The sequence below is a fragment of the Notechis scutatus genome, chromosome 7, assembly GCF_049901735.1.
Source record: "Notechis scutatus isolate UNSWTSFEM ecotype Mainland chromosome 7, rNotScu1.2, whole genome shotgun sequence".
Taxonomy (NCBI): domain Eukaryota; kingdom Metazoa; phylum Chordata; class Lepidosauria; order Squamata; family Elapidae; genus Notechis; species Notechis scutatus.
In genome coordinates, this window is record NC_142015.1 from 14,406,586 (window position 1) to 14,419,899 (window position 13,314).

Sequence of the window (13,314 nt, forward strand, 5' to 3'; positions counted from 1 at the left end):
CCAAGAGCCCCACAGTTCAACCCTGAGCTATAAATATTCTCTTCTATTGGACTAGATATTTATTTTAGAAGGATAGTTAATAAACTGGTGTAAAAGTTAACAAACTTTTTTCCAACTCCTACTTTCCTTATGTGGATGCATATGCATTGCATAAGTTTTGAAGGCTATTTTGGAAGACCACCTACATTTTGTCCAATTATGCAAATGGAGTAGGCTGTTCTGCTTTAAGATACCAAGAATGTAGAGCCAGAGATAGAAGAGAAGGCAACTAATAAACATAGATATTCAAACTCCACCCCTGAATGATCATTATGTCTAGATTTTAAGTTTATACAGTTACAACACAATTTTCCCCCATTATGTCTTAACTTTGATGAGGCTCCTTCACCCAGAAAGGCAGTGGTATTTACAGCCTAGAATTCTCCATTTCCAAAGGGAAAACATTGCTGATCTCCCCGGAGTCCAAAATCAGGGCCCCAAAGTTGCAATTTGGAGTTGCAGCAGAAGACAGAGAGAAGGTTATGCCTAAGACAATTCTGTGGGAAGATGCAGATCTTGGAGTGAGTCATACCAGTCCATGTCAGCAAAATGGGTGCAATCTAACTTTGCTCATTTGTGAGGAACCTCATCATCTGCTTGTGGAAAGGATTGGAAGAAGTGGTAATAGTCCTATCCTGCAAGGTGATAGTTTACAAATAATGCTGAATTTCCCCTCCATATCCTGATAGAGACTACTGCATATCTTTGCCCTTAAGGTCCAAATACAAGGGATTTTCATCTGCCAGAAGCAAAGCTGGTTGGAAATTTTGATAGACCATGTCAATCACCTGGAGAGACCTAAACTGAGAAAGGTGGCTGGGATTGAGATGGGTTCATCCTTGGCATCAAAACCATTTTATGCTTGATTGGATCTTTGTTGCTGTGTGAATCTGACTTGCAATCTATAAGTGGGTTTTGTTCACTCAGTTGGATTGGTGAACTCAGTCTTGTGGATCATTTAGCCTTGGTTAATTAAGCCATGTTTTGGCATTCTGGCTGGTCCCACTGTGATGGTAATGCAGCTGGTCTTCCTTGCTGTCCTAAGAAAAATTGATGGTCAAAGAGAAGGAGCAGGGATGGAGGGCAGGGGAGCTGACCATCCAGCCTCCTTCCCCCACCCCAGAAGTTTCCACATTTGGCCTGCAGAACTCCAAAGCACCTTTAGAGGGCTGAAAAAAAGAGGGGGGGGAATTCTCTTTGGTGCTCCCTAGTGGCCGCCCAGGTTTGCGCATATAGCAGCTGGCTGGGATCCGCCGAGTTGCCGGTGCGGGATTGCCGGTGGAGGAGGAGGATGAAAACAAAGCCAGCCAGAGAAGATCATTTCCACCTGTCCTGGGAAGAAGGATGGTGGAAGTCAAATGTCGGAGAAGCGGGGCAGCAAAGCTCCGCGAGCGAGAATGATGGCGCGCACAGGCGAAGCAGGAGAACCGGCAGAAGGCTGCGCCTTCCCACGCTTAGTCGTGCACCCACGGGTCTACAGCAACACCGGTCCTTGCAACAGCATTGGGAAGAGCCAGCGGTAAATTTTCTGCAACGGGGCCGGGAAGGGAAGGAAGAGAAGACGGGACATTTCGGAGACCGGATTCGTGTATTGCGGGATATAATTCTTGGCGGGGCCGGGCGCACATCTTTTTTTGTCCGCGCCTCTCCCGGGCGCGCTTCTTCCAAAAAGAAAACGAAGCGAAAGCCTTGCTTAGAGCCAGTCTCTTGCCCTGCTCAAGCAGCTCTGCCAGGAGTGGGGCAGGGGCTTGTAATCGCATGCTGGCAGCTGTAGCTGCCTTCGCCAGATGTTGGTGGGGTGTATTGTGACTTTGGAGAAGGGAGCCCGGTTAGTCTCCGGGACGCAGAAATCTGGTAGCGATTCTCCAGCCTAACCTATGTCATCCCAAGGCATCAGCAGCTGGTTTCAGACTTCAGCGGTCGGGTAACCCAAGCTAGGGAGGGATACATTTCAGGAGCCATTTCTGTGGAGGTTCACGCAGAGCGAGGCCTTTTGAGCAGACTGGGATTCCTGGGGAGGGTTGCATCTGAACTGGGGAGACCCAGGTTCGGCTCCTCCTCAACCACAGAAGTCATCAGTGGGAGTTTGGGTCACTCCTTCTCTGCCAACCCAACATATCTCAAGAGAGGAGGGGGTGTTGTGGGAAAATGTAGAACTGTTGAGTTGTTGGAGATCAGGTGAGGTGTAAAGCAAACACCATCTATTCTAGTGTTTAGATCAGTGTTTCTTAATCTTTTTTTTTTTGCTCAAAAGACCCTTTCCAACCTTTAAAACTTGTGGGGGACTCCTAAAAAAGCATGTTTGTTTGTATGGGTTAGATTGATCAATATTTACCATATTAAAATTAAAATTGCTGATTCATAAGATATTGAACTAATAATATTCAATAAATAAAATAACAATGTTGAACCTTTTTTTAAAAAAACCTGCATTGTTAAACAAATAAACATGTAGCAAGAAAAAGTAACAAGTACAGGTAGCCCTTACAGCAATTCGCTTAGTGATCATTCAGTTACAATGGCACTGAAAAAAGTGCCTTAAGACCATTTTTCATACTTATGACCATCACAGCATCCCCATCATCATGTGAGTTACATTTGGATGCTTGACAACTGGTTCATATTTATGATGGTTGCCAAGGTCATGTGATCCTCTTTTGCAAACTTCTGACAAGCAAAGTCAATGGGGAAGCCAGATTCACTGAACAATTATGTTACTAACTTAACGACTGTGGCAATAAAAGTCGTAAAATGGGGCAAAACTTACTTAATAAATTTCTCACTTGGCAACATAAATTTTGGACTCAATTGTGGTCATAAATCTACTTGTACTTTTAATCTACTGGAGGTATTGCCAAAAATGAGAAATATGGATTTACCCGATTGTATGAAACTTGGAGCTCTATTTTTCCTGGTGCTTGTCCATGGGCGACATCTGGAGCAATTGCAGCTTTAGTGTTGAGTGTAAACGCAGGTTGATGATGATGGTGAATTAGTGCAGGGGTGGGATGCTACCGGTTCTGTCCGGTTCTACAGAACCGGTAGCTCTGAAGAGCAGCAGACACAGAACCGGTTCTGTGTCTGCTGCTGTTTGGCCCACCCACCTGCCCTGGCTCTTACCTGACCTTTATTTCCTGCTTTTTCAACTTCAGCTGCTTTGCGTGGCACAGCTGAGGTTGAAAAAGAAGGAAAGAAGAGGATTTTCAAACACTCGCACCCGTGCACAGCGCTTTTCAGCTGTCCATTTAAGTTTTCTTACATGCACACAAAGCGCGCATTCACACGCAAAACATAATCACCGAACCGGTAGTAACACCAGTTGAATCCCACCCCTGACTTAGTGTACTCTTGGTCTTTAAGAGATACTCCTATAGATGCATGGGACTACAACCTCCATTGCCCTCAGCCAACAAGGTTGCTGCATCTGCTGGCTGGAAGATATTATAGCTATAACCCACACATCTAAAAGTTACTTGATTGGGAAAGGCTGGTTAGCTTTTGGGAATTGGGAAAGTAATTTATTTCCAGAACTGTCTATTCAACCCAGTTGCTTAAGCTCCACTCCTTTCTCTTCTCCTCTGATATAAGAACAGTTTGTGGCTGATACATTTATGTTTTATTGTTTATTTCATGTGGAAGAAACAAACTCAGGGACTTTGATTTCCTCCTAAGGGAGAACATAGGAGCAAGAAAAAGAATGGAAACAAGAAGCATGACAGTCCCTCCTCAACAAACTCTAGGTACTAATCTGGGACAGGTACAGGATGGACATCCCAGCTTCTGGGACAAATATAAGCTTCTATCAGAAAGACAGGCAACACCGAGCACATTCACTTTTGGGAAACATTCCTTCCTGCTGTTTCATAGGCTGTGCCTAAATGACTTGTAAGAGTTAAATAGAGATGAAATCTTTGGGGTCCAAAAACATCTTCTCCTCCACAAGCTCCTTTGAGTGGCCAGGTTGAAGTTACCTTGACTGCCAAAAGCCCTTTGCCATGGGTGTTTTGCTAAACAGAAACTGTGACTCTCCTCTTGGGTTTAACATCTCATGTACATCCTTTGCAGTCAACCAGTCTTTGAAGGATAGTGAACTGGTGCAGCCATATTCAGAGAGCACCCAGACTGATGACAGCTCTCCGGGCCCAGCAGTTTCCTTAGTGCTTCCCATCATCTATACCGTCATCTGTGCCTCGGGTGTCCTGGCCAATGGGCTGGGTGATCTCCGTGGTCCTGGGCTGCAAACAGAATCGGATGTATCGGATATCTACATTCTGAACTTGGCCACCGCTGATCTGCTCTTCCTGCTTGGCATGTCTCTCATCATCCATCAGCTTCTTCAGGAGCGAGGCTGGGTATTTGGAGACTTTCTGTGTTGGGCTACAACTACTATTGATCTCAGTAACCAGTTCAGCAGTGTGGCTATCATCACTCTGCTCTGCACAGACAGGTATAAGGGCTAATCTAGGTTGGAAGGAAGACGACGGGGTGGGCGAGGCTAAACCCTTTTTCCTGGTTCTATGTCACTTTTTGCAGTGCTGTTATAACTTTGCTCACTAAACAAATGGTTGTAAGTTGAGGACTGCCTGTAACCCAGAAGCCTCTTGCCACCAACTACAGATAGTCCTTGACTTATAACTACAATTGAGACCAGAATTTCTGTTGCTAAGCAAGGTGGTTGTTAAGTGAGTCACACTTGATTTTACAACTTTTTGCATAGTTGTTAAGTGAATCATGCAGTTGTTAAAGGAATCCAGCTTCCCACATTGACTTTGCTTGTTGGAAGCAGGTCACAAATGGCAATCACATGTCTCAGGGATGCTACAACCATCATAAATACATGCCAATAGCCAAGTGCCTGAATTTTGATCATGTGACATGAGAATGCTACAGTAGTCATAAGGAAATGGTTGTAAATCACTTTTGCAGTGCTGTTGTAGCTTTGAATGGTCACTAAACAAATAGTTATACTTTGAGGACTCCCTGTATATCTTGGATCAGGTCCTTCCAGAAGGTCAGTCTTGCACAGCATTAGCTAACCTTTCTTTGCATTTTGGCAGCAACCAAGTGGAGGAGACAGGAAATATTCTTGCTGGTCAGAAGAAGAGAGTTAGGGAATGCTGGCATGTCTTACCAACAACGTAAATCACATTTTTACAAGCTTGTGGTTCTTGAAGTGTTTTAGCACCCTCAATATGATACGTTTTGGGGAGGAGGGCTGACGAGAAAGTTTCTGGCATTTGCAAAGGAGCAAGGGGCTCAGAGGAAGGAGGGAAAGATGCAGGGAGGTGGAGGCTGCTAGGTGAGACCATCAGCTCATTCATCAGCGTGGACTATTACCAGCTTTCCAGGGTTTTATAGAAGCATTTTCCAAGCTTTATTTGAAAATGTCAGGGATTGAATCTGGAATCCAAGCAGGCCTATAGACCAGTTTCTCAACCCATGCACTGTCTTCCATCTCTAACACTGGTCTTATTAACTGCCCTGTAGAAAATGTCTGTGGGCATGCAGGTAATCACAAAGGATGAGTTTTCTTATTCAATCTATATGTTTTTAGTATATATTTAGTCATGTTTTCTATAAGTGATGAGCCTTCATGTCTCTTCCCCAGATATGTAGCAATGGTATACTCATCTACCATTGCCCAGAGGCGGACCTTGCATTGTACAACCATGATCAATGTTGGCATATGGATTGGAAGCTTGATTCTGGCTACTCCCACTATGCTGTACACCTGGATATTTTGGGACAATAAGACGGAGATCTGCCTTATAGACTTGCCAGGTTCCAGTAGTATATACTGGTACACGCTCTACCAATCCTTAATAGCATTCCTCCTGCCTTTGCTGGTTATTACGGTGTTGTATTCTTTGACTCTGCAGCATCTATTCCGTGCCATGCACCGTGCGAATCGGAAGGCATCCTCCCGGAGCCAGAAGGTGACTCGCATGGCGCTCACAATCATTGCGGCCTTCTTCATCTGCTGGACACCCTATCATGTACTGCAGCTGGTTAATCTGACAGCCACTCCTTCAGCAACTTGTACTCCTTCAGCAACTTGTACTTCTTCTACTTGTACCAAGCTGCTATTTGTCTCAGCTATGCCCACAGTTGCGTCAGCCCCATTCTTGTTATTTTCTGCACTGGGTTTTTCCAGGAAAAGATGGCCCAGTCCAGGTGGGGACAAAGAACCGGAGGTGTCCTGGTGGGAGAGCACAGCTCACTAGAGGGTCTCCAGGTCATGATAATCTTCCCTCCAGTAATGAGGGATTACAGCTATCGCAATATTTCTCCCCAGATCATCCCTTCCTATGCTGGGAGTTATAGGTGCCAAAATCCAATGCATCTGGAAGGTGCATGTTGACTGTTCTTTCTAGGTTGATTTATGCATTGTGGAAAACTTTCAGAATACCAATAGCAATAGCACTTAGACTTCTTGTGCTGCATGGTGCTTTAAAGCCCTCTCTAAACAGTTTACAGAGTCAGTATACTGTCCCCAACAATCTGGGTCCTCATTTTGCTAAACCTCAGAAGGATGGAAAGCTGAGTCAACCTTGAGCCCATGAGAATTGAACTGCCAAACTGCTGGCAGTCAGCAGTCAGCAGAAGTAGCCTGAAGTACTGCATTCTAATCACTGTGCCACCACATCTCTTATAAATAAATGTGATAAGTTTATATCTTCTCTTTTTTCATAGGTACTGCAAGTGTCTCACCAGGTGGATAACAATACGGGAACATCTTTCTTTTACTGCAGAAATCACAGCTACCATGTATAGGAGCTATACACAAGGGAGCCAATCTGTATCTCTGTGCAACATCATCACTTTGGGATAGAAATACCTTTAAGTTCCATGAATGAGACTTCCAGCTGCAGTATGGCTGTCAGTGGGCATGGAGAATGTAATGGGTCTTAAGATTGCCCTGTATGATTATTGCTTAGTTGGTTGTAAACTGGGGGTATTTTCCTGAAAAAATGATGCTTTTTATATGGTCTTCATATATGAACACATAATGAAGAAAGTTGCTGTTGTGATGAGGAATCATATGAAGAAAAAGCAAAATGGACCATTGGATCCTTGAATTCAAAAAGTGGAGGGGCACTTTGATATAATGAACTCCAATAATTGTATCCTATCAATGTGTTGACTGTCCACTCATGGAACCTATAACACTCCAACACTTCTTTGTAACATGTTCTTCCAAAGTGATTTCCTTGGTCTAAGACTCTTAATGGCTTTTCTGAGAAACTTTCCAGGCAACCAATTCTTCCATGTCTTGCTGAATATGTGTTTTCAAACTGAAATATCAGTTTTTACTTGTTACCTGAAGAAATAGGCTACTTACAGTTTGCAGTAATAAATTAGTTTCTATAGTTTCGGTACATACCAGGCCTCTAGGCCTCACGTAGGCTGAAAGCGTACCAGGAACAGAGATCACCAATCAACAAACACGTCATCATGGGCGGATAACTGTAATGCAGGCGCTGATTTGTTACCTTGCACCTTTCACACTACCATGCACTGTAATTGGATGTTACTATGTGTGCACTAATATTCCTTCTCATGTAACTTAATGATTGGATAGAATTCACTGCTTGTGACGTATCACTGTGTGTTTTTTAATAAAAGAGCTTCCCGAACTTGTGATCGGGGCAGCTCATCCAAGATAGAACCTGCGTTGGTGTCTTTCTTGATGCATTCGACCACCCAGTGGGCAGCCTTCCAAATGCGGAGCAAAGCCGCAACAGTTGCAAAGAACTTTTCTGTCTGACTTGTGAAACAGAAACAGACCATTCCAACGACTAATCAACAAGAGAGCCAATCAGCTCAGAATTTAAACATAGCTCCAAACGTATAACCAATCACACGACCAACTGACACACAAGCCATTTATAAGCTAAGGAGAATAGGACAAGAAAATCCTGTTCTTACCTAGTCTGGTAAAGAAATGTTCAGAAACTAAATTGAAACAAGCTCGGAGAACAAACCACTGCCAAAATCTAAAACCTGAGGTACAAGTATTTTCAATTATTTCAAAAAAAAATTTTTTTTTCTGGGGTTGCATCCTCCTGGAAAAGGATGCAACTTTGGAAAAAGCCACACGTCTGAGCAATGGACCTGGAACCCTTGCCCTTACTCAGATCCCTATTGCTGCCCAGCTCTCCTTTGAATCACTTTTTGCTCTTCCATGCCTCTACTTTTCACTTTGCAATTAATAAAGGATAATATTTGTAGCTCAATGTTGAAATGAGAGCTCCTTGGTGCCCTCTGAGTGTGGTTATTATTATTATTTTGCAGACGTTTCATTATCAAACTAGGTAACATCATCAGTCCTCAGCATTTATGTTTACCTAGTTCTGATAATGAAACGCCCACAAGCAAACCACCAAGCTCAGACAGCACCAAATAAGCCCGTTCTGGAAACGACGCGTGGGAAGATGGGGGAGGGGGAAACAGCCCAAGGAGCCCCTTTTTTGATGTGGGTGTGAATGCCTAAAAGCGTTTCCTTCTAAAGCTCACGCAACACGCACAGAGGCGCAGAGGAAAACTTTTTAACAGGAACGGTAGTACGCGCGCTCAACCGGAAGTTGCGCGGGGAAACGGTCGGGAACAGAACCGGAAGGGGCGCATCGGTCACGTGATTGCGTTGCCCTTAGGGTTAGGGTTGCCCTGACAGCGGAATAGCCTTCGCGGGTTCGCTCGGGCAAGGCGGCGGGGGGCTGGTCAGGGCAGCTGCAGCTCTCGCCTCTTTCCCGGGAAAGGCGAGTCGGGCCTCCGCGTCCGGACGCGCTTGGTCCCCGCCGGCCTCATGGAGCGCTCCGGGGCCATGACGGACATGTATGACCAGGCGTTGCTGGGGATTTTGCAGCATGTGGGCAACGTCCAGGAGTTCCTGAACATCCTCTTTGGCTTCCTCTACCGTAAGACCGACTTCTACCGTCTGTTGATGCAGCCCTCGGACCGGCTGGGCTTCCCGCCCGGCGTGGCCAAGAGCATGGTAGTTCGGGTAAGCCTGGTTGGGTCCCTCTCATCCCTCCCCGCCGGCCGCTTCTCCTTTGGAAGCCCGAATTTTGTCCTAAATTGCCCGGGTGCTTTAGGCACAGCTCTTTCGGCAGCCTCTCAAGTCAAACCCCCAGAATGGCTCCGTTGAAGTAGACCAGGCAGAAATGGGAGCGGAAATGGGAAAATAACTTAGTGTTTCAAACAGGTTGTGGGAACCAGGCTGTTAAACCGTGAAATGATTGGTTGGTTTGGATTGGGCACTCGGTGTGAAGGCAGTCATGGTGTTTTGTTGACCGAGATTCAGAAGTTGTGGGTGCTCCGACACTGGAAACTTTTAAAGAAGAGATTGGACAACCTTTGTTTGAAATGGAATAAAGTCTCTTCCAGCAAAGGGGGTTGGACTGGAAGACTTCCAAGGTCCTTTCCAACTCTATTATTCTTTATTCAGGTTGGAGCATACGATTTTACCTATCTTTAATGGTGTTAGCTACCCCGAGTCTTGTATTTCAGATCGGCGGCTATATAAATCTAATATATAAATGTGCGGCCTGGCTAATAACTACTGCTGGGTTCATAAAGCGTGCTACATAAAAATGGATTGTACTGTACAATATAGGGCAAACTGAGGCAGTTAAGACTTAAGGATGCACAGAGCATGGCTTGGGAGAGTGTACATAGCAAAAACTGGCTATCAGCATGATTTATGCTGAATACAACAAATGTTTGGATCCAAGTATGTTTATGAAATAGCAGTATCAAGTTATGAGTAAGAAGAGATTCTTCAGCTATGGGTGAAGAATGAAACCAAATATAGTTAAAATGTGGCTAATTTGGTGTTTGGGGAGTGCAGTTATTTTTATTTAGTTTGATGCCTGAAAGGCAGTGGCAGACCTTCATTAACCTCTTGTTCTGCATTTTTCTTTAAATCCAAATAAGAACACACTCAATTTTTTTTATCCATAATGGACTTTGCCCCTCTTTTACATTCACTATAAAATCCACTGAATCAGGGCTGTCAAACTTGCAGGCTGGATGCATCACGTGCTGGCCACGCCTGGTTTAGCGAAGGAGGGAAAAGTCGCAATACATCACGTGACACAGCCGTGACGCTGCAAGTTTGACACCCCTGCACTGGATTCACTGCTTATGGCTATCAGGAAAGTAGATAAATACTTGTTCTTGGAGCTGATCTGAGACACAGAGCAATACTGTTATCTCCTTGAAATTGAAATGCAGTGTTAGCTAATCTCTAGTGATGGTCTGTAGGTTAATTATTGGGTTGTTTGATTGCTGCATCACTTTCAGGCATTCAAAACCTTTGAACATCTGGCCCACCAAGATGATGAGAAAAGACAGCAAGAAATTGAGGTGAAGTTGAAGAAAAAAGAAGCCGACATGGTGGCTGCAGGAGAGAGACCAAAGGTGCCTCCTGCCGTTGCGGAGGTTGAAATCGCCACAGCAGTAGAGCAGGACTCTGGATTGGAAAGTGGAAAGACTGCAGATGCAGAGGAGCCTGTAAAAGCAGAAGAAACCATAGAAGCACAAATTGTTGATACAACAGCAGAACTGCCAGTATCTGTCGCTGCCCCTGTAGAAAGTGAACAAACAGAATTTCCCAGGTGAGTGGCTCTAGTGGTGCTTGGACCACGTCAAAGTGTTAGTGACGAAGTGCAGCCACTGTGACCTAGTAAACTTGGGATAGGTTTGCCTTTGCTAAAGAGGGAAACACATATTGGTGAACAAGCCATGGTCTTCCAGCTTTAAGGGACTGATTATGTACCATTGTGGTAATTGTATATTAAAATGCGCAGTACTTCCTACCTTTGGGTTTTTCTGACTGTGGCTTTTGTGGGAACTCTAGTAATGGAGCTTAATCTATGCAGTAGCAGTCTCTGGATGGCAAAAACAAATGGCAGCAGGCAAAATCTTGGAAATCTGCCTTTTATCTATAGTAGTCAGGCTCTGTTCACCTAATCCAGAATAATTTATTCTAATTTGGCAAGGCTTTCCTTCAAATCCATTTAATTTGTGTTTTGTGCTCCAATTTTTAAAGTTGTGCTTTAACATCTATCCTTAGCTTCTGAGATACCCTAAATGTGTTGGGTTTTCATTTTTACAAATACATAATGATGAAATTGGAAACCTGTTATACACATTTAAAGGCAATGTATAAGAGATATGTCAGTAATAATATGGGTGGTTACAGCATTGAGAAGCCAAAATGTGACAAATATGCTTGCCTGGTAATGGCTTAAAATTGCTGTTCTAATCATATATTTATTCAATTTATATTGCCGCCGATTCACCCATGGCGACTCAAGGCGGCTTACAGAATATAAAACCACATTTAAAACAATAAAAACTAACAAAAAGAATCAAATAAATTAATATAGTACAATATAACAAAATCACTTCCCAACTTCTATCACCTGCCCCGGCGACAGCAGATCACACAAGCCATTTAATTGGCTCAATCCTGCTCTGTGTTCCCCAGGCCCGTTGGCAGAACCAGGTCTTCAGTGCCTTCCGGAAGAGTATTACAGTGGAGGCCGTTCTAATCTCGGGGGGAATGATGTTCCAGAGAGAGGGAGCCACCATGGAGAAGGCCCTTCTTCTGGGTCCCACCAGGTGTATCTCCCTCAGGGATGGGACCCGCAACATTCCCTGCCTCCTCTCTTTGATGGGTCGGGTAGATGTAACCGGCAAGAGATGGTCCCTCAGATAACCTGGTCCCAAGCCATGAAAGGCTTTAAAGGTGACAACCAGCACCTTGAATTGCACCCGGAAGCAAATCGGCAACCAATGCAGCTCCCACAGGAGAGGTGACACAGTGCACATTGAGGTCTGCACAAAACTATGTGGGCCGCTGCATTTTGCACAACATGGGAAGTGACTAGGGCATGAGTGACTGAGTAGGGACTGCTGATCCAGGAAAGGACATAACTGGTACACAACCTGCAGTTGTGCAAAGCCACCCGGGCACAACCGCCACCTGCTTTTCGAGCAGGAGTTGTGAGTCCAGGAAACCCGTAGATTACAATACGGTCTCTTTGGGGTAGTGCCATCCCATCCAAGACCAAAGGTGGCAATTCTCCCTGAGCCAACAAACCCCAAACCCAGAGCCACTCAGTCTTGCAAGGGTTTAGTTTCAACCTGTTGCTCCCCATCTAGCCCCTATCAGCCTCCAGGCACTGCGAGAGGGAGGACACAGCAACACTTAACTCACCACGGGCCGAGACATACAGCTGAGTATCATCAGCATATTGGTGATACCTCAGTCCATGGTGACGGATTATCTCACCTAGCGGCTTCATATAAATGTTGAACAGGAGCGGAGAGAGTACCGAGTCCTGCAAACCCCGTAAAGCAGTGGGCGAGGGCTGGATCTCTCCTCCTATTAACACTAACTGAGACCGGCCGCAGAGGAAGGAAGGACATATATATATATATAATAAAGTTAGCCTCTCTGAAAATTAGCAAGTGTTGTAAGTATTGAAATGTATCATGTGGTGATTTAGTATCTAAGTAACTATTCCACAATTCATGGAGCTGACAACTATTTTAGACATGTCTTAAGGCACCTGAATCTCTGTCACTTTGTTTTCCTTGGCCTGCAGGATTTCGGGGCACTATTAAGAAGGAAGTAGATACCATCTACAGTGTTTATTGATACAATACACCCCATTATGTGGCTGAGATTTTATGGTGCACAAATCTCAAATCTTGTACTCGGAGCAAAAGTCTTGGCAAGACCAAGTAACTATTTTACTACAAAATTGTTGCTTACATCCAGTTTGTTCAACCTCTTAATGTAATCTAAGGTTTAATGATAATTTGGCTCTTCTCATGATTTTTAAAAATTAATAAAATGTATACTGGTAATACTACATTAATGAAATTAATTGAAGTAAATTGGTGTCTGGAACAATTCCTTGAATATGCACTCTCACTTTATATGGATAAGTAATATCAAGTAATATAATATAATAGCAAATTATAGCAAGTAATATCAGATTGACTTTTTTAAAAATCCAAGTTTCAAATAGGCGGTAGTATAGTTTACATTGTGATGTCACTTTATAATTGTCTTCCTATCATCACTTTATTGGACACATATAAATTTGTTCTGAAGTGGTCTGCAGATTTCTTAGAATATGGGTATTTTAAACAGCCATTTCCCCAATTAGGTTTGAAAACACAACTAACCAAAAGCCTGTTTACCTGAAATTCCATTCTTTAGCATCCAAGCACTATTCTAGTAATGTTTAAAAAGGT

At 44.0% G+C, this 13,314-nt stretch overlaps 1 protein-coding gene across 1 annotated transcript in view; it reads left to right on the forward strand.

The window, feature by feature from the left end:
• The first annotated feature begins 8,636 nt into the window (after window positions 1–8,636).
• Window positions 8,637–13,314, forward strand: part of NUDCD3 (NudC domain containing 3) — a 71,630-nt gene continuing 66,952 nt past the window's right edge. Inside the window, exons 1-2 of the mRNA XM_026671376.2 lie at window positions 8,637–9,043; window positions 10,345–10,658. Of these exons, the coding sequence (XP_026527161.1) occupies window positions 8,846–9,043; window positions 10,345–10,658 (512 nt within the window). The 5' untranslated portion in view covers window positions 8,637–8,845. The remainder of the gene's footprint in view (window positions 9,044–10,344; window positions 10,659–13,314) is intronic.